This window comes from Pinus tabuliformis, chromosome 1_2 (assembly GCF_031772625.1).
Source record: "Pinus tabuliformis cultivar Carrire ecotype Pingquan chromosome 1_2, CPIR1, whole genome shotgun sequence".
Lineage (NCBI taxonomy): Eukaryota > Viridiplantae > Streptophyta > Pinopsida > Pinales > Pinaceae > Pinus > Pinus tabuliformis.
The window spans coordinates 1,003,542,399-1,003,567,703 of NC_142298.1; the positions used below are offsets into that span (position 1 = coordinate 1,003,542,399).

The following is a 25,305-nucleotide window of genomic DNA, read 5'->3' on the forward strand; positions in this document are numbered from 1 at the left end:
CAGAGCAGTTGGATCGGACAGATCAACGGTCCAAATTGAATCGGGATATGGCAATCGGGAGAGGCCAGCGGAGTATATTGGAGTCGGCCTTATGGAAATTGCGATAGTGATCAACGCGATTTAACGAGGACCGTTGATCGACCGCGCAGATCAACAGTCCAGATCAACTCGCAATATTTCATCGCTATAACCCAAAGGAGGACTTATCGAGGGCTTGAGGCTTAAGCGATATGCGATTGCGATTTATCGCATCGCAACAACACAAGGGGTGATGCCAATGGACCGCGGGTCATGCGATACACCGATGTGATGGGCCAATAGCGATGCGCCGATAAGGCCGATCAGGGCGATCAGCAATCAGAGATTAGAGATCGGGGAAGTGAAGCAACATGCGATAAAACCGGACCCAAAAGGAATTATAGATGCGGCTTGATATAATTTGAGTTCCGATAAAATGTTTTTGTTGGGTTTTTCAATGTATTCTATGTATTTCTTTGTATTTCCGTTATAAACCGAAATACAAAGGAAACCGTGGCATATGGGCGTTGCGACTTGCGACTTGCGATAGCGATGCAACAACGGACCCGATAGGATTATAGGTCGGATTCAATATCTTTTGAAGTCCGGCCTTGGCGGATTTTCCACTGTTTTTTAGTGTATTCTGTGTATTTCTCTATGTAAACAAAGAAGAGTGTTTTCTGTGTAAACAAATAAGAGTGTTTTCTGGGATTTTCACTTGCGCTCGGTCCTTTCCATTGGAAAACAGGTGGCCACCCTACCTTAGAGTGTTTTGCAATGATTGTTTAACGCTCAACAAGGATTTGAACAGACAGCGGCTGAGAGCCAGAGAGTCCAAAAAGGGAGATGAACAGACAAGCGCTGATAGGCTTAAAAAGCCATCCCATAACAGAACAAGGAGAGAAGCAGTTGCTCAGACAGAGAGAGAGCAAGAGAAAGCAGAAGATAGAGAGCAAGAGGGAGAGTCTGTGTACTCTTGTAGACTTGAGGATTTCAAGTAAATCCCTATTGTTTTGTCACTGTTGTGTTGAGACTCGGTTTGAGCTCACACTTGTAATAATCTGCTCTTGAAGACATAATATAGAGGTCGACACTGAAAGTTGGACTAGGAGACGTAGCTAGGAAGTTTGGTGAACTCCTTGATTATTTGCTGTGTTGATGTGTGTGTTTATTATGTTTTATAACTGTTCATTGTCTATATTATTCGCAATCTTTTCGATCTGTTGCACTAAATAATATAGGCATTCCTGCACGAGTCTGTAATACCTTAATATTGATTTAAGATCTCATTTTCAGATCACACAATGTGCATAAAAGTTGATGACGCAGAAGAAGGAAGCCTACAAGCAGCTGATGATACCATGATATCCACAGAAGAATAAATAGCTGATATTGGAAACACGTTCCTTGTTAAGAGGGAGCTTGGATATATTCCTTTCACGTGTAAAGGAATGAGTAGATCCTCCCTGGTTAAGAGGGAGAGATAGACACATCATTCTTGTCTTCACATCATGAAGAAAGAATGGAGGATTGGGTAAGCATCTGAGACCAATATTGATACTCTTTGAGGATGAGGTAGGGAATCCAATAGGCAAGAGTAGTTGAAGAGGAAATTCCTTGAGGATGTGTAAATCCAAGACAAGAATGGTCCTAAAAGGACATACCTTGTGAACATCCAGATGGGGTATGTGCCTTGAGAGACAATGATGAAGGTGTCTATAAATCATTGTCTCCCCAACATTGTGCTCTTGTGGAGAGATAGAGCTGTTAGTCAAGGCCTTGCTATATGACAACGCTGGTCGATATGATGAGATGCATTGACATAAGTTGAAAAGATAGCTTATGAGATGGCTTACCTATCCGACTCTTATGAGAACTTTTTCAATGGAAGTACTGGCCTTGTACTAGTGGTCAATTATGAATACTTCCCTAGTTAATAGGGAGTGTTGAAGAATGTAACTAGTTTCGGTCTTCATAATTCTATTTGTCTCATGACACAATAAAACTATTATTGTACTTAAGAAAAAAATGTTTATTGTAAAAGAAATTGACTTATTAAAGCAATGAGTTTCATGCTTGGGTCAATGGTCAATAGGTCAAGCACCCATTGTGTGCTCTAGGTCTAGGTCTTGACTCAAAACTTCAGAAGTCAAAGTCACGATGTCAAGTCCCTTGACGGGCTCATGTATCAAAGCAATCAAATATATTTTATGTAGCAAAATGTCTAGAAGTCACCAAAATGATCAGGTTAGCCAACCCTACAAGTCGGCCCAGAAAAAGCTTGTGCACCCATTCAAAGGCCTATAAAAGAAAGAGGATTTAACCTCTTTTGAAGACATGGAGTTTGAGATATATAGAAGCAGATCTGAGGCAAGGAAGAGAACGAGGGCAGCAAAGGAACAAGGTCTGAATTTATGAAGGAGCAGCAGGAACGTCTGAATTTATGAAGGAAGGAGCAACAAAAGTCAAATTTTCTGTGGAAGACTAGGGTTTCCACAGATCTGAATTTGTGAAGAAAGGAGCAGCAGATTTTGTCTTGTTTGGGTGGCTGGCCTGGTCTTTTGGTGAGTATTCTTGTGTCTTGGTCTTGGAAGTCTTCATTGAAAGAAATTCTATATGAAGAGGAAGTTCTCTGGGTTTTGCCTTGTCTTGGACCCTATATCTGGTGTCTCTATTATTTGCATTGTGATCTTCTTGTTTGACATTTATCTTGATGATGAAAAACATAATAATTAAATAAGAACTAAAAGGTATCACAAGAACTTGTCAAAGAAAAGAGAAATTTATTAATAAAAACCCTATTCAGTTTACCCTAGATTTTTCAACATTTTTGTTATTAAATTTCCCTAGTGATGCATTTTTCAAGGAAACCCACTGGGTACTTACCCCTGTTTTGAGGATGGTACCTAGGGTAAATTGGGTTCTTCAGGGCTCAAGGCCAGGTCAACAATTGATTCACAAAGAGAGAAAGCATGTTACAAAGTGGGATTTGAACCCATTCACAGGAGGATAGAAACTTTCCTCTCATCCACTTGAGCTACACCCAATTGACATTTAACTTGTTAATTTAAATTTTATACGTAGGGCTTTGGATAATTTTGTTTATTCGTCTCTACTTAATAACCTCTCAGCCACTTGAGCTACAACCACTTGACGTTTAACTTATTAATTATACGTAGGGCTTTGGATAATTTTGTTTATTAGCCCCTATTTAATAACACCTTAAGTTTTTTTCTTTGATCTTTAAAGTCGGTGTTTTCATGTCTCCTTAAATCTCAAACAGTCAGGCATCTTTCTTATTTCTAATTGAAACCATAAAATACTTACCTTTTGTCATTCTTATTTCTTACCTAATGCCTACTTAGTGAGAAGGGCACCTGTTTTTGCAGACTTTAATAGAGTTTTTTTATTTACTTAACTCTTGAGCAGCGTTTTCCCATACCAATTATTTCAGAATGGCGGTTCTGGACGTTTCCCGGTAGCAGCAGCAGTGTAAATGACTCTTTACAGTAGCAATTATTCATTAGGAACAGCAGCAACATTCTTTGGAGGTCAGCGTTCCTCACAGATTTGTTAGTTAACGATGACAGCTATTACTTGCAGATGGTCTTCCACATTAATTTTGCTCATTTATTTCTTTGCTTGCTGCACTGATAACTTCATTATTGATTCTCTTTTTTCCAAAGCATACATTCCACAAGTAACTACCATATTTCTTCACTATGTGGCTATCCAATGGTGGCTTTAGAGATAGAGTGGTTTGCTTTCAAAGTTCAATCTAATACATCAGCGAAATTATTGTTTTTTTGATTGTTTTAATTGGCAGATATTTCTGTTGTACTATCCCTTTTCTGTTCGTTGAGTGCCATTTTTCTAAATTGTTTGTTCTTCTCCACATCAACTGCAATCTTTCTTTGACTATTCACACTATATTGCAATGTTTTTAAGTTATCTCTGTGGCAGATATTTTCAAAGGTTCTGCTTTCTCCAGAGAAATGTTATCAGAAACATATCCCAACCAGAACTCGAATTACCAAAACCTTAAACTGAACTGAACCAGGGGAAAACAGAAAAGAACGGTTATTTTCAAAATACATAAAATATTTAAATTTTAATGAAAAATATATATAATCTTGTATATCAATGTATATCTAAACAATTAGACACCAAATATGTGAAGTATGTTGATTTGGGGAAGCATCGGATGTGCTTTAGCCATGAAAATTGGTGGAAAGGCTAAAGCACATGAGATCTCCAAGACCTAGAAATGGGTTGGACAGATTGTATCCGGCTTGGGAGATATTAAAATAATTAATATTTTTAATGGAGTTGTCAAGTCTAAACTTAGGGAAAATAAAATATTAATGGGCATTAATATAAAACTTGGTTAGAAGGTTCCAAAAGTCATGGATCAAGCCAAATGTAATCTTAACGGTTGATTAGAGATTTAATCTCGACCGTTGAAGTACCAATGAGAACAATATAAGAAGAGGCTTGAGGGTCAGTTGGAGAACACACCAGAGTGATCAGTCATTCATTTTGTTAGAGCGGGGTTGCTAAGCAAAGTTGAATCAATGATCAGCAGCGAGGGGTAGTGAGTACGAGGCAGAGAGGTAGAGACAATATTGATAGACCAATGCAGAAGCAGAGAGAGCAAGAGCAGCGGCCAGTGCAGGCTACACAGAGCCCAACAAAGACAACGCAGAGGCCAGAGGGATTGCTTCATCCATGTAGTGGCTGCTGGAGTGACGCAGAGGGTCCCAGACGCTATGCATTGCCTCAGAGGGCTGATGCAGAGGGTCCTGGGGCTGACGCAGTAGCCAGAAGGTCCAACATTGAGCTTCAGTTGTGCCAGAGAGGGTTGCTTGGGACAAGTTTTCTGAACACCTGTTTCCGAATATAGAGGTATTGCTGCCATGTATTTTTCTCTGTTGGGTGAGCCGGTTAGGCACCCAGTTGTACTCAAATAGATTGCATAATAATATAATTCTCTGAACAACTGCATTGATTTTCCTGCGTTGGGTTTTTCCGGGGACATTTGTCCAAAAATAATGGTGTCACTTGTGTGCTTGTTTTCTTTCAGTTGATGATCTGTAGATGTTGTGACTGTATTGTATTTATTTCGGTATTTAAGTGTATTAAATAGCTTGTTCGAATTTAAACAAGTAGAAGAAATAAACCAACAAAATATAGATTAATTTTCTAACGGACAAACTTAGAAAATTGAACAAACTAAATCTAAATAATTAGACACCAAATATGCAAAGTGTGCTCATGTAAATGGCATGGGTGAATATAGCAAATTGGTATTGAGTGCAATACATATTTGAACCAAAACACATAAACAATAAGGCTCGAAATGACATCTACGTATCCTCAAAATCATCCCCTTGATTGGGATTCTCATCAACAACCTCTGGCTCTTCATGGGTATCCTTGCCATCATCCTTTTGTCTTGATCCTCTCTGGCAGCCACTAGTACTTGGAACCTCTTGTATTGCAAATGGCTCCAACTCCATCCAACCCAAATCATCAAATTATCAGTCAACCCTCTTTGCCTCAACTTTGAAATATCCAAATTCTCACAAATGATCAATGAGAAGTGTGTTTGGACTGGTTCCGAATGTTAGAAAATCGAAAAGGCAAAAATATTTTCTTATGTTGATACTTGTGATATTCTTATGTTCTTATTTTATCTTTGTTTGATCAAGGAATTATCAAAAGCAAAACATGAAGATCAGGGGCACCATATGTATGCGGACAACCAGGGCTAAAACCCTTATTTAGGGGAAAACCCAGTCAAGAACTCTTCCTTTAGTGATTCAAATTGAGATGGACCAAGACCCTAAACCAATAGACCTTCCTCCTCCACCAAGTTAGCCTTCCAAGATGATGTCGTAGTCTCTTCTTATCCAATAGCTTCAGCCCAACAACAATCCAACAATTAGACTTCCTAGTTGCAGAATTTCAACCCCTTGCAACAGAATTTCGCCCCCCTTTCAGCAGCTGCATATCTTCACACGCGTGGGAAAGAGAGAAAATTATGACTTTTATGCTTGAAAGAGTCCTTCTTCTTCGCTATCCTTCTTCTCCTTCTTCCTTGAATTTCACACCTTTTCTTGGCCTAGTAACTGCAAATTGAACTTGTTGTGAGTGAGTGAAAAATGAGGCCGAGTTTCTGCCTTTATATAGTGAGCTTGCTGCCCAGTTTTAGGCCGACTTATCCAATTTTGAGGCTGACTTGGTGGAGGAGGCCTAATTGACCTATTTTAAAATAAAATAAATTTCTTCTTTGACAAATAAATCCCAAGAAGGGTTCTTTACATTATGACATGGACAAGGGCACTTGACATAAACCCTAGAAGCCTGCAATGGAGGCTTTAACCTAAAAATAATTGACCCAGGCATGAAACCCATGCTTTAATAAGTCAATTTTACTAATAATAAAATTTCTTTTTCTTTCTTTTAATAAACATATTTCATCATGACTCAAGTACAATTATGAAGACTGACACTAGTTACATTTTTGAGACATGTTTTCAGTGATAATCACATCAAAATTCATTTGTCGACGCGTTTCGAACCAACAAGTGAATACCAACCAGGGAGGTATTCATAATTGCCTATACATGAAGGTTAATTTAAGATCTCCAAAATGAACTACGAAGAGTTCTGGCACACTCAGTGCCTTGGACTAGATACTCGACAAGGGTTATCTATCCGGGTGGGACTAAGATGGGTTCAAGCTTTCAGCCAGTCTAGGTACCATTAGGCTTACTTGCTAACCATCAACCCAGGGATCTATGTGCGTATCCAAGGTCATAGCTCTACGACCAAAGCCACCCTCCCTTTTCAAGATCTAGACATCAACACATAGGCCGACTAGGTGTCCTCCCAAGCATTCGCCATTAGATGCTTCAACTCTCCCTAATAAACTAGATATATCCATTTGTCCAAGCATGCTTCCCAAGTGTTCGACCTTCTCGTGGAGAGATTCACTTGTACAAACACAAACCCCATTTAAAAATAATCTTTCAAACATACAAACAAGTAAATACAAACCTTTGGGGTCTCCAATTATTTGGATGCTACCAATACTATCAAGCTATATACAATTTTGTTGGAATCTTTCTCCTTGTTTCAACACCAAATATATCCTTATTACTTTCTCAATTCATATGAAGTTTTTTCACTGTCATAATGTGCCGTCCCTCTTTCCCGGAGCAAAATATCCTTCCTTCTGTCCAGGCCCCCTCTTAACTTAGGGAGATCAACTACTTTCTTCTTCTATAATATTAGAGAACCTTTTATATCTTCATTCTTTCTTACAATATCAAGATTATCTTCCTTCATCATGCTTATCATCTTCATCACCTTGAAGATTGTGTACCTGCAAATCGTTCAATAACAAGTACAACCAAATACAAGTATGAAGTTAACTATACCAAAAATCAAGTCATTAAAATGGAAGCATTAAAACATTCAAACTTTAGACATGTGATACCTAAACCTAGTTAGGTTCATGATCAATAAGAGAAACATACCTTAATCTTCTCTTGGGATTTTTGTTATAATCCCTAAATCATATTATTAAGACTTAAAGCAACTCAATCAGACTCTTATTCGTGTAAACCCTATATTCCATCTTTGTCACTAAAGCGTTAGATATATAATCAAATAACAATTAGACTCTACTAGGGCTTGTTGCAAACCCTAGATTTTCATCATCAAAACCAAAACATATTAATAATATCATCAATTCCTAGAACATCAATCTTTACTAGGGCGTTGTTACAAACTCTAGAATTTATAAGATAAAACATGAGCAACAACAAATAGGTCAACATACTCGCATATACATATCTAGGATTTTATAATCATGCACTAGCATATCACAACAATATCTACTAGGTAAACCTAGGACACAAACATTAATATATCAAAGTTAGATATATGATAGTTTTGACAAGACTAGGGATTCAATCACACAAATGAATACACGGCTTCTTCCCTAGAATCTTACTATAGAAATCACAAGGGTTTTGCTCATAAACCCTATTTACCAAATCCTAAAGCTCTAGGATTATAGTACATTAACAACACATCCTAAAGAACTAGGGTTTCTATATCAAAACTCTAATCATCAGAAAAATAGGATTTCTAGACTTCATCATCAAACCTAAGTTGACTAGGGTTTCATAACCAATATTGATACACCCTTAGGTTAGGGTTTTATAGAGAACCGTTTAGGATTCCATAATAATGATATATAATGATAGTAGATTCAATCTAATGATTAATCACCCAAACAAGAATCTTTTACGATTCAAAACCATAGACATAACGATGTTAGTAATGTAGAGCAAAATTTAAAAGAAGGATGATCGTACCTTTATATGAAGAGAACTTTGTAACGAAGCTTATAGTCTAAGCCATAACTTGAGATGTTCTTTAACAAACCTTGTAGGGCATCAATTCTTAAAGGGCAAAATTTCCTCCATGGTTCTATTTGTTGAAGTTTCCTCCATAACTCTTGAGCATTCAACAAGTTGGTAGGACTTCAATTCTTGATGGATTTCCAGAACTTCCTTCATGCTTCAAGTTTATCCTTTGAGGTCTCCTCCATAGCCTTTGTGCATTCTGCAAGCTTTTCCTACCAAGGAAAATCATGAAGAACAAGTTATTAGCATACAATACAAACAAACCTTAATGTGAGGAAGAAACTAAATATGAAAAGATGAAACAAGGAACAAGATACTTATTTTTTGGTAAATTATGGAGGCTCCCTCAAAACTCAATCTTTGAGGGATACATACAACTTATAAAAATAATTCAAAAATGTCTTAACACAAAATGTTAGACAGAGACCTACAAATTTTTGAAAATCAAAACATAAAGGAAATTCAGAACTTAGAATAGAAGACCAAGGGAGGATATGTGAAAGGGAGGACTTAGTAGCATAGTTCCTTGACTTCCGATTCTTCTTCAGTCTTGTTCTTCTTAGATGGAGCTTCATCAGTGACATTTGCTTGATCCCTATTTCTCTTCTTATTTCTTGGATTCTTAGGACAATGACTCTTGTAATGACCCATCCTGTGGCAATTGTAACATTTGACTTTTGAGAGGTCCATTTTCTGCTTTGGTCCTTTGAACTTCTTGAAGGTTCCCTTCTTGTGATGAGCAGAATAAGCATTCGAGGTGTTTTCTTCTTCATCATCCTCTTGTTGTTTACCATCGATATTCCGACTTCTTCACTACAAGCATTCCACATTTGTTAAAATGTTGGAGTATCTTTCCAACTGTTAAGTCCTGATGCAAAGGCACTCCAAGATTTTGGTAGTCCTAGAATGACATTTATTACGAGCCCATTTTTTGGGACAACTTCATCTATTGCTTGGAGTTCATGTCTGATTCTAGATATCCTTATAAAATATGATAAAACTGTATCATCATTTGTCAGCTTGATAGTTCTTAGTTCATTCTTTAGGCTTGCTATTTGACGAGTGTTCTTGATTGTGAATAACTTGGAGAGAGCTTCATACATTTCTTGAGCGAAATTTATGTTGGATATGTATGGAATTAGGTTGTCCTTTACTCCATCCACTATTAGGTTCATAGGCAATATTTCAATTCTCTAAACTTTGCTTTCTATGCATCACTTGATTCATCAGTAGGTTTCTTGACTTTTCCTTGAACCAAATCCAAAACTTTGTTTTTTTAGAGAATGAGGTCTATCTTCTTTTTCCAGGCCCTGTAGTTGGAGGCTCCTGCTAGTTTGTTTTCTCCTTTCATCGAGTCTGTCATAGTTCCTGTAGATAGTAGGCTTGTCTTCTTATGTGATTCCTTTTTTTTCAATGACCCCTTTCTTGATCTTCTTTTTCCTCAATAGATCTTTTAACCTGCCTTTTTCCTTCTTCTTCACCTTAGCTTTGATACCATGTTAGAAAATCAGAAAGGTAGAAAGATTGTCTTATGTTGATAATTACTTGTGATATTCTTATGTTCTTATTGACTTTCTTATATTCTTCTTTTATCTTTGTTTCATCAAGGAATTATCAAAAGCAAAACATGAAGATCAGGGACACCAGATGTAGGCGAACAGCCAGTGCTAAAACCCCTATATAGGGGAAAACCCAGAACTCTTCCTTCAGTCATTCAAATTGAGATGGACCAAGACGCTAGACCAGTAAACCTTCCTCCTCCACCAAGTCAGCCTTCCAAGATGATGTAGTAGTCTCTTCTTATCCAACAACTTCAGCCTAACAACAATCTAACAATTTGACTTCCTAGTTGCAGAATTTCGACCCCCTGCAACAAAATTTCGACCTCCCAGTTACTGCAGAATTTCGACCCTCTTCCAACTGCTTCACAACTTCACACGTGTGGGAAAGAGAGAAAATTTCGACTTTTATGCTTGAAAGAGTCCTTTTCTATCCTTCTTCTCCTTCTTCCTTGAATTTCACATCTTTTCTTGGCCCAGTCACTGGAAATTGAACTTGTTGTGAGTGAGTGACAAATGAGGTCGAGTTGCTGCCTTTATACAGTGATCTTGCTGCCCAGTTTTAGGCTGACTTGTCTAGTTTTGAGGCCGACTTGGTGGAGGAGGAGGCATAATTGACTTATTTTACAATAAAATAAATTTCTTCTTTGACAAATAAATTCCAGCAATGGTTCCTTACATTATGATATGGATAGGGACACTTGACACAAACCCTAGAAACCTGCAATGGAGACTTTGACCAAAAAATAATTGACCCAAGCATGAAACGCATGCTTTAATAAGTCAATTTTACTAATAATAATTTTCTTTATTTCTTTTTTTTGATAAATATATTTCATCATGACTCAAGTACAATTATGAAGACCTACACTAGTTACATTCTTCAACACCGAATTGGCTGGTTCATAGCCGACCTGATGCTGGTCGGGTTTTATGTGGATTCAATTTTTTTTTTTTGGCTCAAAACGGTCCAAAATGGCTGTTGAAACTGGACTGACTGGTTCTGATAACTATGATTTAGAGAAGGGTGACTACAAACTATAAAAGTTTTTTGGCCACAAGCCAAATAAGGAAAAGGGGGGATGGCCACATGCCTGACATGACATCTTTGATACAAATTGCAAGGAACCTCTTTGCAAATTCATGCATGAAGCCATAGAAAAGTAACCATAATGGATGAATTGTAGATGAAAAAATTGGCAATTCATTTACAAATCTTTATTCCAACTCAAAAATAAGTATCATTTTGCAGAAGTCATGATTTATGGACAAAAAATTGGATGTAATTTTTCAAGGGAGCTTGGAAAAATCACGTCATGACCAACAAAAATCACCATCCCAGTGAAAGGCACCTATAAAGAGCTGAAATCAGATTTTTGGCGGTTCTATGTCTTTTCAGCTGTAGGGATTGAGAGTGAAGCAGTGTTGCACTTGGGAGGGCAAAACAATTGTTTTCATTGCCATCAAAGATTTATTCTTGGAGTGGGCATTGGTTTCTAACTAAGATGTATGAAATGGCCAGTTGGGCAATGTCTGGTTGTATCTGAAACAACTGGAAATGTTGGAACATGTATGAAATGGCTTGGAAATGTTACCACTCTATTTAGCGGGTTGTCAAACATCCATATAAGCTTGCTATGATTGGCACACACATGACAAAGGCCCACTGTCACCTCGGCTTAAGTCCCCGATTTTTAATTCCCAACTCCTATCACAGGGTTATGGGAGGCTTTTTGTGAGTTAGCTCCAATCAACCTCTACAAGACCAATGCCTTAAAATGGGGTTTGATGGCTGAAGGAGTTTAATATCTCTGGTCTAATGCTTAATATAAAAATATGCAATATAATGTTAACTAATCCAACGCACAAGAACACTAAATATTGACATAATATAGCAAATAAATAGTCTAATTTAATTAATGAAATTATACTAACTAGAAAGATGATATATTTTGTGATCTAATACCTGGTTAGATGAGTCACTGTAATTTTGATTGCTGTCCTATTTGACAGGTCTAACAATCTTCATATGTAAAATACTAACAACAAGCCAAAGCACTCAAAATTGCATTAAATATAGCATGCAAATAGTTAATTTTGGTGTAATAAAAATACCGTAAGTGAATATATGAGTATTTATATGATAGTACTTGGTTAAGGATTTTTTTTTTTTTTTTTTGCTTTTATTTATTTATTGTTTTTTTTATTATTGTAATTTGCTTGCTGCCTTGTTTTTAGCAGATCTGCAATTTTTGCAAAAATTGCAAAAATCATCCAGCCAAACCCTTGAAAATGCATTCAAATGTGCAAAAACACTTTTAGATCTTGGATCTAGGGTTGGTAAGGTTAAAAGACTAAAGAATGGTTAATTTAGATAAACTTTATAGCTTGGACCAGATGCAAAATTGAATTTCCAAAATCTGGAAATTCACTTTTGGAGGTCTTGGGGTCAAAACCCCTTGGGAGATATTTTAGCTATAAATTAGACTTCTAAAGGTTTGGAATAAATGAATTTAAGTTCAAGTTGTAAGATAAAGGCTATTAGATTAGATTTGAGTTAAAACAAGGCAAAAATAAAATACCTGAGGAAATAGACCTTGTTGAATGATTCTTTTCGTGAAATATGCAACCTGTAAGTCTGCTACAACAATGTATTCCCACAGATTTGCACATTGAAACTAGATATACCCATGTAAAATGTAGCAAAATAAAACTCAAGAAAACAAATATATCTTTTCCTTGATTACAATATAAAATCGAGCTACTCCAATACCCCAAGATTTTTACTAGCTAGACATTAAATTAAAAATAGAGGGTAAATAAAATAAAAATAAATTGATTTTTTTTTTCAATAAATAGAGGGGTGGAGAGTGAGGCTTTACCTTTGCCTTTTACTTTTACTAGTTTGTAGAATTGCGATCACAAGCCTTCCTTTGTCGATCTTTTCCTTTTGAGACTAAAGAGTGAGGAGTTGGGGGTGAAACTATCCCACTTTCTTAGACTTGATAGGAAATTCCAGTCATTAGGAGGACCGATGCATTTGAGATGCCCCAACCAAAGTAGAAACAATAGTGTTAATAGTCCCAAATTCTTGATGGAGATTCACACTAAAGGGCTGGTCGAACCTGTGGAAAAACATATTTTTTAATGATTAGCAAAGAGCAAGATTTTCCATTTGACTGTCTGCCCCTCCATGCATCTCTACCTTGATTTTGTGATGGAAGAAATGTATTTGCAAAACAAATTTCCAACTCGAAAACAAATATCATTTTGCAGTTGTGATTTATAGCAAAAGAACGGATATAATTTTTGAAGGGAGCTCGGAAGAATCACATTGTGACCAACAAAAATTACCATCCCAGTGAAAGGCACGTATAAAGTTCTGAAATCAGATTTTTGGTGGTTATTTGTCTTTTCGTTTGTTGGGATTGAGAGTGAAGGAGTAAATCATTTTCATCCATTGATCTTGGGAGGGCAAAACAATTCATTGCCATCAAAGATTTATTCTTGGAGTGGGCATTGGTTTCTAAGTTGTAGGAAATGGCCACTTGAACAATGTCCAAGTGTACCTGAAATGATTGGAAGTGTTGGACCATGTATGAAATGGCTTGGAAATGTTACTACTCCATTTAGTGGGTTGTTGAACATCCATACAACTCACTATGTTTGACACACACAGGACAAATGCCCACTGTCACCTCGGCCTAAGTCTCCACTTTTTAACCCCCAACTCTTACCATAGGGCTATGAGAGGCTTCTTGTGAGTTAGCTCCAATTAATCACTGCATTACCAATGCCTTATGATGGGGTGTGATGGCTGAAGGGAGGAGTTTAATATCACTGGTCTGCTGGCTTAGTATAAAAATCTGCAGTATAAAGTTAACTGAACCAGCACATGAGAACACTAGATATTGATGTAATATAGCACATGAATAATCTACTTAAGTGTAATGAAAATATCGGTGTTGCAAAAATCGTGATATTATTGCGATAATATCGGAAAATCGCAATTTTTTGAGTTTAGTGATATTATTGCCCGATTTTTACCCTAATTTTTTTTTTTGGGTTCACAAAAAATCGCAAAAAATCGCGATTTTTTTGGAAAAAATCTTTTGAATTTTTTTATTTTTCATTTTTTTGATGAGGAGGAGGAGGTGACACAACCTACCCAGCGTACCCCTGTCACCAGTAGAGGACGTGGTCTACCTCCTGTAGCTCCTAGTTCTTCAGCTTCTAGAGCACAACAGAGTCCACTGCCAACTCCACCAACATCTACATCTAGAGGGTAGAGGAAATCAATAGTATTAGACTTTAGTTATTTGGTTCATTTCATTGTATATGACATTATGACTCATAATATGAGATACATTATTATATTTTTTGTTGATATTTTGAGGCTGAGTTGGGACTCAGGAGTCAAGACTTACTATTCAGGACATGATTCATTGTTTTTTTTTTCTAAGTAATACTAAACTATTATATTACAGCAAGAGCAGAGTTACATTGTGAAAATTACAACGGGGCCGCGGCCCTGTAAAATTTGTCCGTGGACAGACAGTAGACACTTGAGACTTCTTGCCAGAATTGCATAGGACACATGGACAGAGGACACATGGATAAAGACTTAGGGCCACATTCATGCAGCTGACACATGGACATAAACACTTGCAGAACATCGACACAGAACAGAGATAACATAAAACCGACACAATTACATAGAGACAGAGTGACAGACTCATATATAACCGCATAGGAAGCAGACTGAGAAAAATTCTTGCTGTAGAACCTGGAGTGCGAGCTGGGCATGTCAATCTTCGTCAGTGGTCTGCGGCTCATCTTCTGCCTTGCAGCGTGGAGGCTGTAGGATAGCCTTGCCAAGGTTGCGCGCTCCACGGTCGCTTGGGCCAGCGCCTGAGTCACCAACAGGCTCTCTCAGGCTCGCTCCCGGGTCATGTAAGGGCCGCATCATCTCAACAGCAGGGAATTCCATATCCACCATGGGAACGATCCCAGGAACACGCGGAGGGTTGGCCCGAGGGTTGTCGTCCTCATCTTCCCAGGGATTGCTACAATGCTCAACAGAGACAGTCACAAAGAAAGTAGAATTGGCTAAGGTGCAGGGGAGGCGGTATCTCACCATTGGGTGTTCCGTGTGCCCACAATCCATGCGCGCAGGAGGTTCCCCCAATCTGCCTCTGCCCGGGGGCCTACCCCTCGGCCTTCTGCATTCAGAGGTTTCCTCAATTGAGGAAGAAGTCGAGGGGGCTCTGCCACTATATCCACCCCTGCCGCCGCTGCCTCTTCCCCGAGTGCGATGCATGCTGGTCTTATGAGCAGAGCGCTCAATTCCACAGTGAAACAGTGTTGTCGGCCTAGAAATACTGCCAGACTAGGTCTGAGTTTCCCAATTGCCGAGAGCAGTGGCAGCAGAGCCTTGACCCTCTTTCTTAATGTTTGATTGAGAGCTGAGACTCTGTGCCTCCACACCTTCTAACGAAGCCAGAACAGGACCTAACAATGGACGCGGATACGAGCTGAAGCTCTGAGTCCCCTCACCTTCTAACGAAGCCAGAGCAGGAGCTAACGAAAGACGCATACAGAGAGGCGTTACCAAATTCTCAGAGGCGCAATTGGCATGCTTGTGAGCTTGCCAATTGCCCCACTCTTCCGCAGCAACACACCCACATTCACAATCAAAGTTCAGAACCTCCGTCACCTCCGGCGAGAACGAAACAGTTGCAGGAAGGAATGGCGGAAGAATGTCTGGGAGAATGCTGTTATGAAGCGCCATGATGCGCTTCTCAAGACTCGCCTTGAATGTCGACAGGACTCCTCTGTCAACCTTCTTTACTCCCCTCCTTAAATGCTGCAGGGTGGTGGAATGAATGCGTGTCCTTCCGTCATGCTTGGCTCGTCCGGGCGGACACCTGCCCTTTGGACGAGCCTTGTGTGCCACATGTCTAGCGATCACCCGCATCCGGGGAGGACATGATTCATTGTTATGTGTGATGTAGCACTAGAAATGATACTACACATCTTATATATTAGTTCTTTTATTATATTTATGTGTCAATGTATTTATTTTATGTTGTAGATGCTTCAGATATTAAAAAAATTGAATTTTTTTTTTTTTTGTATGTTACGATTTTTTCCTGATTCTTTCCGATTTTTTTCCTGTTTTTTTCCGATTGTTGCCCCTCGCCGATAATATCCCGATAACGATTACTGCAACATTGGAAAATATGCTAACTAGAAATATGATCTATTTGTGATTTAATAGGTTAGATGAGCTATGTTGTATAAGAACACTAGATATTGATGTAATATAACACATGAATAATCTACTCTAGTGTAATGAAAATATGCTAACTAGAAATATGATCTATTTCGTGATTTAATACCTGGTTAGATGAGCTATCGTGTACTTTCGATTGCTGTCCTATTTGATAGGTCTAACACTAGGTAAGTAAAATACTAACATCAAGCCAAAATACTCAAAATTGCATTAAATATAGTAAGCAAATAGTCAATTCTGGTGTACTAAAAATAGCCTAGCTGAATATGTAAGTGTTTATATGATTATACTCGGTTAAGGGGGTTTTCTTATAAATTTGCTTGCTGCCCTGTTTTTAGTGGGTTTGCAATTTTTGCAGGAAACTTTTAGATCTTGGATGTGTTGATATTTGGTAGCTACGGTCAGTATTCAAATCAGCCTTTTCAAAAGAAATTAAAATTATTAATTTTGAGCTCATGTAGACTCCAAAGAGACAGGTAGGCACCACCAGTTGAATGGGTGTGAACCGTGGTCAAAACCCACTTGATTTGACCACTATATATACATGTTTGGCCTCCTCCATTTGGCATCAATTTTGATCACACACAAATCATCTGTTCTCTGTTCACACATGTGAAGGAGAGAGAGGAGAAGCAGATGGAAATTTGACCAGTGTTGACCAACTTTTGACCAAGATTTCTGGCTGCTGTTTGACCAAATTCTGGGGCAGTTGACTGAAGTTTTCTGAGGCTTTAACTGAGCTGTTTTGAGGTCAGTTTGACTGAGTTTTCTGAGCTGTTTTGGGGCATCCTTTGACTGAATTATAAGGCTTTGACCAAGCTTTTCTGAGGTCAGTTTCACTTGTGTTGACCGAGATTTTCTGAGGTCAGTTTGACCTGTGTTGACTGAGATTTCTGAGGTCAGTTTGACCTGTGTTTGACCGAGATTATCTGAGGCAATTTGACCGAGTATTTGGGCAGTTTGATTGAACTTCTGGGCAGCAATAGGAGGCCAAAATTCGGCCTGTTTGACTTAGGGTGGACTGAATTTATGAGCAGCTGCAAGAGGCCAAATTTAGGCCAGTTTGACCGAGTTTAACGAGTGCTAGTTTGTGGGTCTAGTTTGACCAAATTTGACTTGGAAAAATCAGATTGCACTTTTGCTGTGTTGAAGGAAATGTAACTAGGTTCGGTCTTCGTAAATGTACTTTTGATATTTGTATTTATTCAAGAAAAGAAATAAAATTTTTATAATATATGTCAATGAGTTTCTTGCTCATTGAAATAGGTCTAGCACATGTTAAAGTGCTATAGGTGAGTCAAAGAGTCAAAAGAATTATGTTGAAGACCTTAAGGGCATGTTACTATAGGTATACTTATGTATTAGAGTCAAAGAAGACACATCCAAGCAAAGTCAAGTCTCCTCCAAGCATGTCGCACCATCAAAAGAAGCCATCCGAAGTAAATAAGTCAAGTTGGCCTACAGTCAGCAAGTCGGCCTAAAGGAGGGACAGTCCTCTATATATAGATGCTGTCCACTCCCTCATAACGTCAATCATTCATTGCTGAAATCAGCACAGTTAGAAGGCAAGATAAAGGGTAGTTGAAGGACGAAAGAAGAGTCTCCAAGGGCAGCGAAGAAAGGAGGAAGAAGACCGAAGTGTAAAAGGGCTGTTACAGTCACACGTGCGAAGAAAGGAACCTCTTCCTACGGTCATTACAGCACTACTATCACAGTCATATAATCTCGTTGGCTGGGCTAGATAATTAGGCCTATAAGGCCTCTCACTCAAGCATGGAAGAAGGCTCTACAAGCGAAGGGAGAAGGAGAAGTCTAACATAGTTCTTGTGAGGGTATTCCCTCACACGTACGAAGAGCTAGGGCAGCATTACTGCTCTAAGTCTGCAATATTTGTGAAAGAGAAGAAGGCTCGGTTAAGGGGCAAGAAGGTCATCTTCTTAAGTTAGAAAGGCTCCATCTCAAACGAAGGAAGAAAAGGTCAAGGGTCATTCTAAAGTATACAATCTAAGGTCTCTACAGTTGCCGGAAGAAGTGCTGAAGGAAGAAATACAAAGTGCTGGAAGGAGGAGGACGAAGTGTTGCAGGAAGAAGTAATCTTGAAAGGGCTTGACTTGTGTTTGGAGGATATTCTTGTCAAGGGTCTAGTGTTTGGCATTGATCAATAAGAAGCTTCAATAAGAAAAATTTACTGAAAAGTTTTCCTCTAAAGAGAAGAGAGGTTTTGGCCCTGGCAGAGCGCCAACATCTTGTGTTCTTGTTCTTATGTTTTTGGTAGCAGTTTGATGAAGTACACACACAAGATAAAGTAAAAAGACTCCACCAATTGTTAACAAGTCAAGAAGAATCACAATACACCTAATTGCCTAGATTCTTCAACATGCTGAACTAAACTATTTCTCCTAGAAAAGATCTTTGGGTTTTCTCGAGTTTGTGTTTCCCAGGTGAAAGTTTTTGGTGTCTATTGTGCATGGTCTTTCTATTGTGATATTTACTATTTCTATTGCATCTACTGTTGAATTTTCTGAGTGTAATTGTTTAATGATGTTCTGAAATATGCTAATGTAAGACTGTATATCATTGGAAGTAATTATGAGTGGTAGAAAATTGTGCTTGTCTAAATTAACACTAGAAAATCAACATGGTATCAGGGCTTTTGGTGAAGGAAGACTAGTAAGATCACTCCTTGAAGACACCTATTATGAAATTTGATCTGTGATTAGGCTCTTGATCAGATGGCTCCCTCTATCAAGCCTAAATATAGGCTAGAAGGTGCAACAAATTTTAGGGCTTGGAAGACTAGAATAGATCTTATTCTTGAAGAAAATGATGTCACAAAATATGTGGAAGGCAAAGTTACTAAACCTCAGGAAAATGATGGAAAGGCCAAGCACAAGAAAATGGAAATTAAGGCTAAGACAATTCTTGTTGAATCCATTAAAGACCATTTGATTCCCTTTGTTTTTGAATTGAAGACTTCAAAGGAAATGTATGATGCCGTAGTTGGATTGTATGCAGTCAACAATATTGGTCAGAAGATGACCTTGAAGAATGAACTTCATGATATGCAAATGTCTAGATTAGACACTGTGGCTTCCTACTTTATGAGGTTCGCTCAATTAAGAGATTAGCTCAAAATCATTGGAGAAAATATTGATGAATCAAAACTTGTGATTGTGATTGTTAATGGGTTTCCAAATTCAGGGGATTCATTCGTATGAAGCATTTTTGGCAGATCATAAATTCCAAAGTTTGAAACTTTGATCAACTATGGATTGTTTGTACTCATGAAGAGTCAAGGCTAATATCAAAAGGGAAAATTCAAAGACCTCAAGATGATGAGTCACAAGCACTTGTAGTTGATACGAAGAATGGTAAAGGATGAAGAAATTTTGGAAAATTTCAGAATAGGAACATAGGTAGAAGACTTGCTCCCATTCAGGATCAAAAGAAGGATATGTCCAAAGATTCTGTGTTTTTGTTGTCACAAGTTTGGTCACTGTAAAAACCAGTTTCTTGAAAGGAAGAATGATAAAAAGAGGAAGGACAAGCAACATGCTTCAACTGTAGACATTGATGATGATGAGCATCTACATCATAAGAGATCTAGGAATGACAATATGGGTGATCTTATTACTTAAGCCAATAGATAGAGAGTTCAAGGATGTAGATTAAGAGGGAGTTGATAATTCCCTACAATCCTCAGATCAATAGATAAGTATTTCATTTTCTTTCTTTCTTTCTTCTTGATTGCTATTACTTCATTTTTGTACGACCTCTTGTCTTTGTATCTTTTGCTTGGCTATAATAATTTATTCCATAGCCTTCTAATGAGGTTTGCAGGTACATCGTGAAGGCTTCCAAGGCTTTGGTAGCAGATGGAAGCATCAGGAAGAATGAAACAAAGTTTGTGGCAAGAGGATTCTCCTAGGATCGAGCATAAACTCAACTAGAGTGATTTGTGCTCAAGAGGGAGAATTTATATTGACATTTAGAACCATGTCAGATGATAGGAAAAGCTTCTAGCTTGGAGAGAGCGAACATCCAGATAGTTTGGAAGGATGCCATCATGAAGCATGGTGTGTGGGAAATTGTGCTGAGACTTGAAGGGAAGTCAGTGGTGACTTCAAAGTGGATCTACAATATCAAGTGTGCAATAGATGAGAACATAGAAACGTACAAAGTGAGATTCATGGCAAGAGGGTTCACCCAGAAAGAGGGAGAGGACTATGAAGAGACATTTGCTCCAGTTGCCAGGTACACTTCTATTAGAATTATTATTTCTATTGCTTCTATTATGGAGGTTACAACAGATGGATGTAAAGACTCCTTTCCTCAATGGAGTAGTTGAGGAAGAACAAGTGTACATAGAATAACCTTAGGGCTTTGAGGTACATGAGGAGTTGTTGGAATTTCTAAGTCTAACTGTTAGAAATCCTTTCGGTACTTTCTGATTTATTTCTTCCTACTTGTTCTGTTAATTAACAAGTTATTTACCATGTAAATACTGAAAATAAATACAAGTACAGTCTCAACACATATAGATCATCAACTGAAGGAAAAACAAGCATGCAAGTGACATCGTTATTTTTGGACTAATGTCCCCGAAAAAATCCAATGCGCGAAAACCGGTGTAGCTATCTGAGGGTTTTATTATTAAGCAGTTTTAGAATACAATCTAGGTGCCAGAAATGGCTCACGCAACAGAGAATGCCCTTGGCAGTAGTACCTCTCAGTTGGAGACAAATCTCAGCCCTAATCTGCCCCACGAAATCTCCCAGCGTCAGCCTCTGGTCCAGTGTCATCCTTTCTGGCCCAGCGTCAGCCTCTCGGGGCTCTGTGTCAGCCTCTGGAGCCTCTGCGTCTTCCATGCTGGCCCTCCCCAGGCTTTGCGCAGCTCCTGGCTGCCTCTACATGGCCTCTGGCTGCTTTTGCGTGGTCTCTAGCTAGCTCTGCGTCAACCCTCTCCCGGCTTCTGCGCTGATGCTCCCGGTACTATCTCTGCCTCTCTGCTATTGCATTCATTGCTCCTCAGTTGCAACTCTGATCACTCCTTCAATTTCCTCAGCAAGCCCTGCCCCATAAAATTGAATTCTTGATCAACTCAGTGTGTTCTCCAAGTGACCCTCAAGCCTCCTCTTATACTTTTCTCGTTGACAATTCAACGACTGAGATTAAGTCCCTAATCAACGACTAAGATTAGATCTGGCTTGATCGATGACTTTTGGACCATTCTAACTCGGGTTTATATTAATTCACATTAATATTTTATTTTCCCTAAGTTTAGACTTAGGGACTCCATTAAAAATATTAATTATTTTAATATCTCCCAAACTGGTTAGATTCTGCCCAAACCATTTCTGGGTATTGGAGATCTCATGTGCTTTAGCCTCTCCACCAATTTTCGTGGCTAGAGCACATCCGATGCTACCCCAAATCAACAAGAGTCTCATGACTATAGATTGAAGAAAGCTTTGTATGGAGCTCTGGCATGGTATTCTTAGATTGATGGATATTTGTTGAGACTTGGTTGATCTTGTTATTATATGACTTGCTTCTGATGGGAGCAAAAGGACTCATGTGATAGAGGGAGCAACAATGGCAAGAGGATTTGCTTCCATGATAGAGGGAGCAATCAAGCCCTGCCTCAGATTAAAGGGAGTTGACCTCTGAGTTTGAGATGGAGGATCTAGATTTGATGCATTATTTCCTTGGTCAAAGGAAGTATACTATTGAGATCCTTCAGATGATGGATTGCAAAATTGTCAAACTATATGCTCATAGACAGGAGGTCTCTAATAATAGTATGCCTTCTGTGGGTGGACCATGCCAAACAACCAATATGCTTTAGTGACTAGGAAACAACATTGGCAGAGGGAACAACTAGGTTTACCACAATAGGATCTGTTTTAATGGGAGCACCTACTCAGGGTGATCGAAAAACAATTGTGGTGATGGATCTAAGGAAGAAAGCTAGACAATTTATGGTTGAGCCGAGGCATGCGACACAAGATGTGTTGAGGTACCAACATGATACAGTTGGATATGGATTGAGATATATCTCAAATGATGAAGTACAACTACATGGATATACAGGTTTAGATTGAGCAGGGAGTGCTGAAGACAAGAAGAACACATCAGGATGTTGCTTTAGTTTGGGTTCTGCTATGATATCCTAGATGAGCAAGAAGCAGACATCTATTGCACTCTGCACTACAGAGGTAGAGTATATTGTAGCTAGTTTGGCGAGTTGTGAAGTCGTGTGGCTTCAGAAGCTACTTGCAAGATTGTTTGATCAAGTGCTGGAGAAGACTGTGATGACAGGTCGAAACACATTGAGATCAAGTACCGAGACATGGTACAAAAGGGAGCAACGAGGCTGCAACACATTTCTACAGACGAGCAATTTGCTGACATTCTTACAAGGCCTCTATCCCAAGATGAAGTTTCTTTACTTCAGGGACAAGCAAAGAGTGGTTGAGAATGCTTCCCTCGGTTAGAGGGTGTTAGAAATTGTAGCAAGAAAAAGGCTCAAATTTGACTTGTGTTTTAGTCAAATTGAGTAAATCAACTTTCCACATCAGCAGGACAACTTCGAGGTAGTTAACTAGTGTGACATGGCTCTTGTCACTTAGTTAGATCAACAAATTCGAGTTAGTGGGCTTGGAGTTCAGTCATGCATGCGTTGATTGCTAAATTTTAGCAATCTAGTTCAATTATTTTCAGTTGTACTTGGTTAACTGGCCTTTAACAATTTATAGAGTGAGTTGGAGGTTAGCTGTGCAATGAGACAACAGTCTAACTCAAAGATTTGTTAGTTAATTGATCAATCAACCCAAAATAGCTCATGCATGCATGGAATTCAAATTCCTTAGCTGGAGTGGAGGAATTAAGGCTAATGTAAAATTATTTGTATACTAGTGGAGTGTACAAAATTTTGCATGCTGGCAGTTTATCAATCCTTGGGAATTGCATAAGGAAATAGGGACCTTCCCTATTGTTTAGGAGCTCGAATTTGCTCATGCAAGGAAATAGGAGGATGGAGGAAGCAAAAATTGGCTAAGTGTTGGCTAGAGGCTCTCATTCAACAGAGAGAACAATGTTGCTTTTGCAGGTTTTGCTTAGAGTTGGAACATGCAATTGTAATAGTTTCTCTATTCAACTGATTAATGAAAAGTGGCTTGTGGGGTTTTTCCCAGTTGGGTTCCTCGAGAAATCACTATGTTCTTGTGGTTTTGCTTGTTGCATGTCTATGCATGTGTCTCTAAATTGTGATTTCCATTTTGCAGAATTGTAGAGTAGAATTGTGTCCATTGTTTTTCAGATTGAAATCTTGAGCAGTTGCAATTTCTATAAAATTTCTACATGGTATCAGAGCTCTGAAATCACATTAGAGACCAGTGTTTCGAATTTGTTCTTCAGGAATTTTGAAAATGCAGCTTCAGTGTAGTAGCTTTTTTTGCAGATTCGGGAAAATGTCTTTCAACGGATTGAGATTGGAGTATGCTTTGGAGGGAAGTTCAAATTTCTAAGCTTGGAACAGATTTAGGACCATCACAAGTGCCCTAGGAGCAACATTCTGGAGCAACCAAAATTTTGACAAGTGGGCAGTCCTTGAAGTCCTTGTGTACAATGATCATTGAAGAACTAATGAGCTGTTAGGAGGCAGAGTTGATGGAGCCCTAGTTCATGGCAAATCCAAAAGACCCTATGTGCAAACTTCTTAATGGAGCTAGAAGGTTGCTAGTGGGCAGATCATTAAGCCAATGTTTAGTGATACAAAAAGGAATTCTAATCATTGGTATTGGTAGATTGAGGAGCAGAGAGATTTCCCACAGGGAGATCGAGACTCAGAGGGAATCTAGTTTCAGAGGGAGCAACCCTATGGAAGCTAGTACTTCAGGATCTAGGGAGATCAGACTTGTAATTTCAGTAGTTGCAGTAGCAGTGTGGTAGCAACAACAGAGAAGTAGCAACAACAGTATGAGTAGATCAAATTTTGCCATGCATGCAACTATACCTCTGGGAGTGAGGTGGGGCAATGTCGATCCTTAATCGCAGAGTTGCAAAGAATCTGGCAGGATCCATAGGAGAGTAGTTGCAATATACTTTCCTCATGGATCATTACCTTGGTACAGGGGCCCACAGTATTCAGTAGCAGAAGGATCAATGTCAGTTGGTGCTGCCAGATGTTAAGGAGCACAAAGGAGTGTTGATAATAGTGCAGGAGGCACAATGCAGAATCAATATCAGTGCAGTCTTCCCAGTAGACAGTTGCAGAGACAGTTGATTTAGTATTTTCGGATGCTTCTCAGTTGCAATTGTTGTAGTAGCAATAACAACAGTGAGAGGTAGTGATACAGTACATTCCACAGGTGCAAGATAGGGGTGGTGAAAATCCTTTTCTTGCTAAGAGGGAGCGTTAGAAATTGTAGCAAGAAAAAGGCTCAATTTTGACTTGTGCATTAGTCAAATTGAGTAAATGAAATTTCCACATTAGTATGACAACTTGGAGGCAGTTAACTAGTGTGACTCATCCATCTTTTAACCAAAATTGACTCATCCACCCAACCACATGGGGATATACCAAAAATTTATACATGATACAATAAGAATATTACATCATCCATCCTAGACATAGTGGGGAACCAAAATAGGTCGTTACATGACCTTGATAATAAAAGAAATACATGACATAGAGACCAAATATCTAAGACAAGACTATGATAGTCATAAACAACTATCATCAGCAACATCTGTCAATCACCATCTGGACCATCAACCATGATCTCCCTCTGCACCTGTTCCACTTGAATCAAAAGCAATTGTGAATTTGTACCATGATCTTCTAAGATAATGCCAACAATGCATTATTTGAAGTATATGCTCCCCCTGAACCTGTGCCAGATGGTCTCTGTCAGACCCATATTAGACTCTTTTCATCCTGAGTTTGGTCCACTATTTTTCTTCAAACCAACATATATGCGACTGTATC

At 38.7% G+C, this 25,305-nt stretch overlaps 1 protein-coding gene across 3 annotated transcripts in view; it reads left to right on the top strand.

The window, feature by feature from the left end:
• Positions 1-25,305, top strand: part of LOC149209479 (uncharacterized) — a 75,850-nt gene that overhangs the window by 34,961 nt on the left and 15,584 nt on the right. Inside the window, exon 2 of one of the 3 annotated variants that reach the window (XM_089396374.1) lies at positions 3,448-3,569. The exons of 1 other annotated variant lie outside the window; for it this stretch is intronic. In XM_089396374.1, the coding sequence (XP_089252500.1) occupies positions 3,515-3,569 (55 nt within the window). In that variant the 5' untranslated portion in view covers positions 3,448-3,514. The remainder of the gene's footprint in view (positions 1-3,447; positions 3,570-25,305) is intronic. One more of the 3 variants, XM_089396375.1, reaches the window with a different exon arrangement.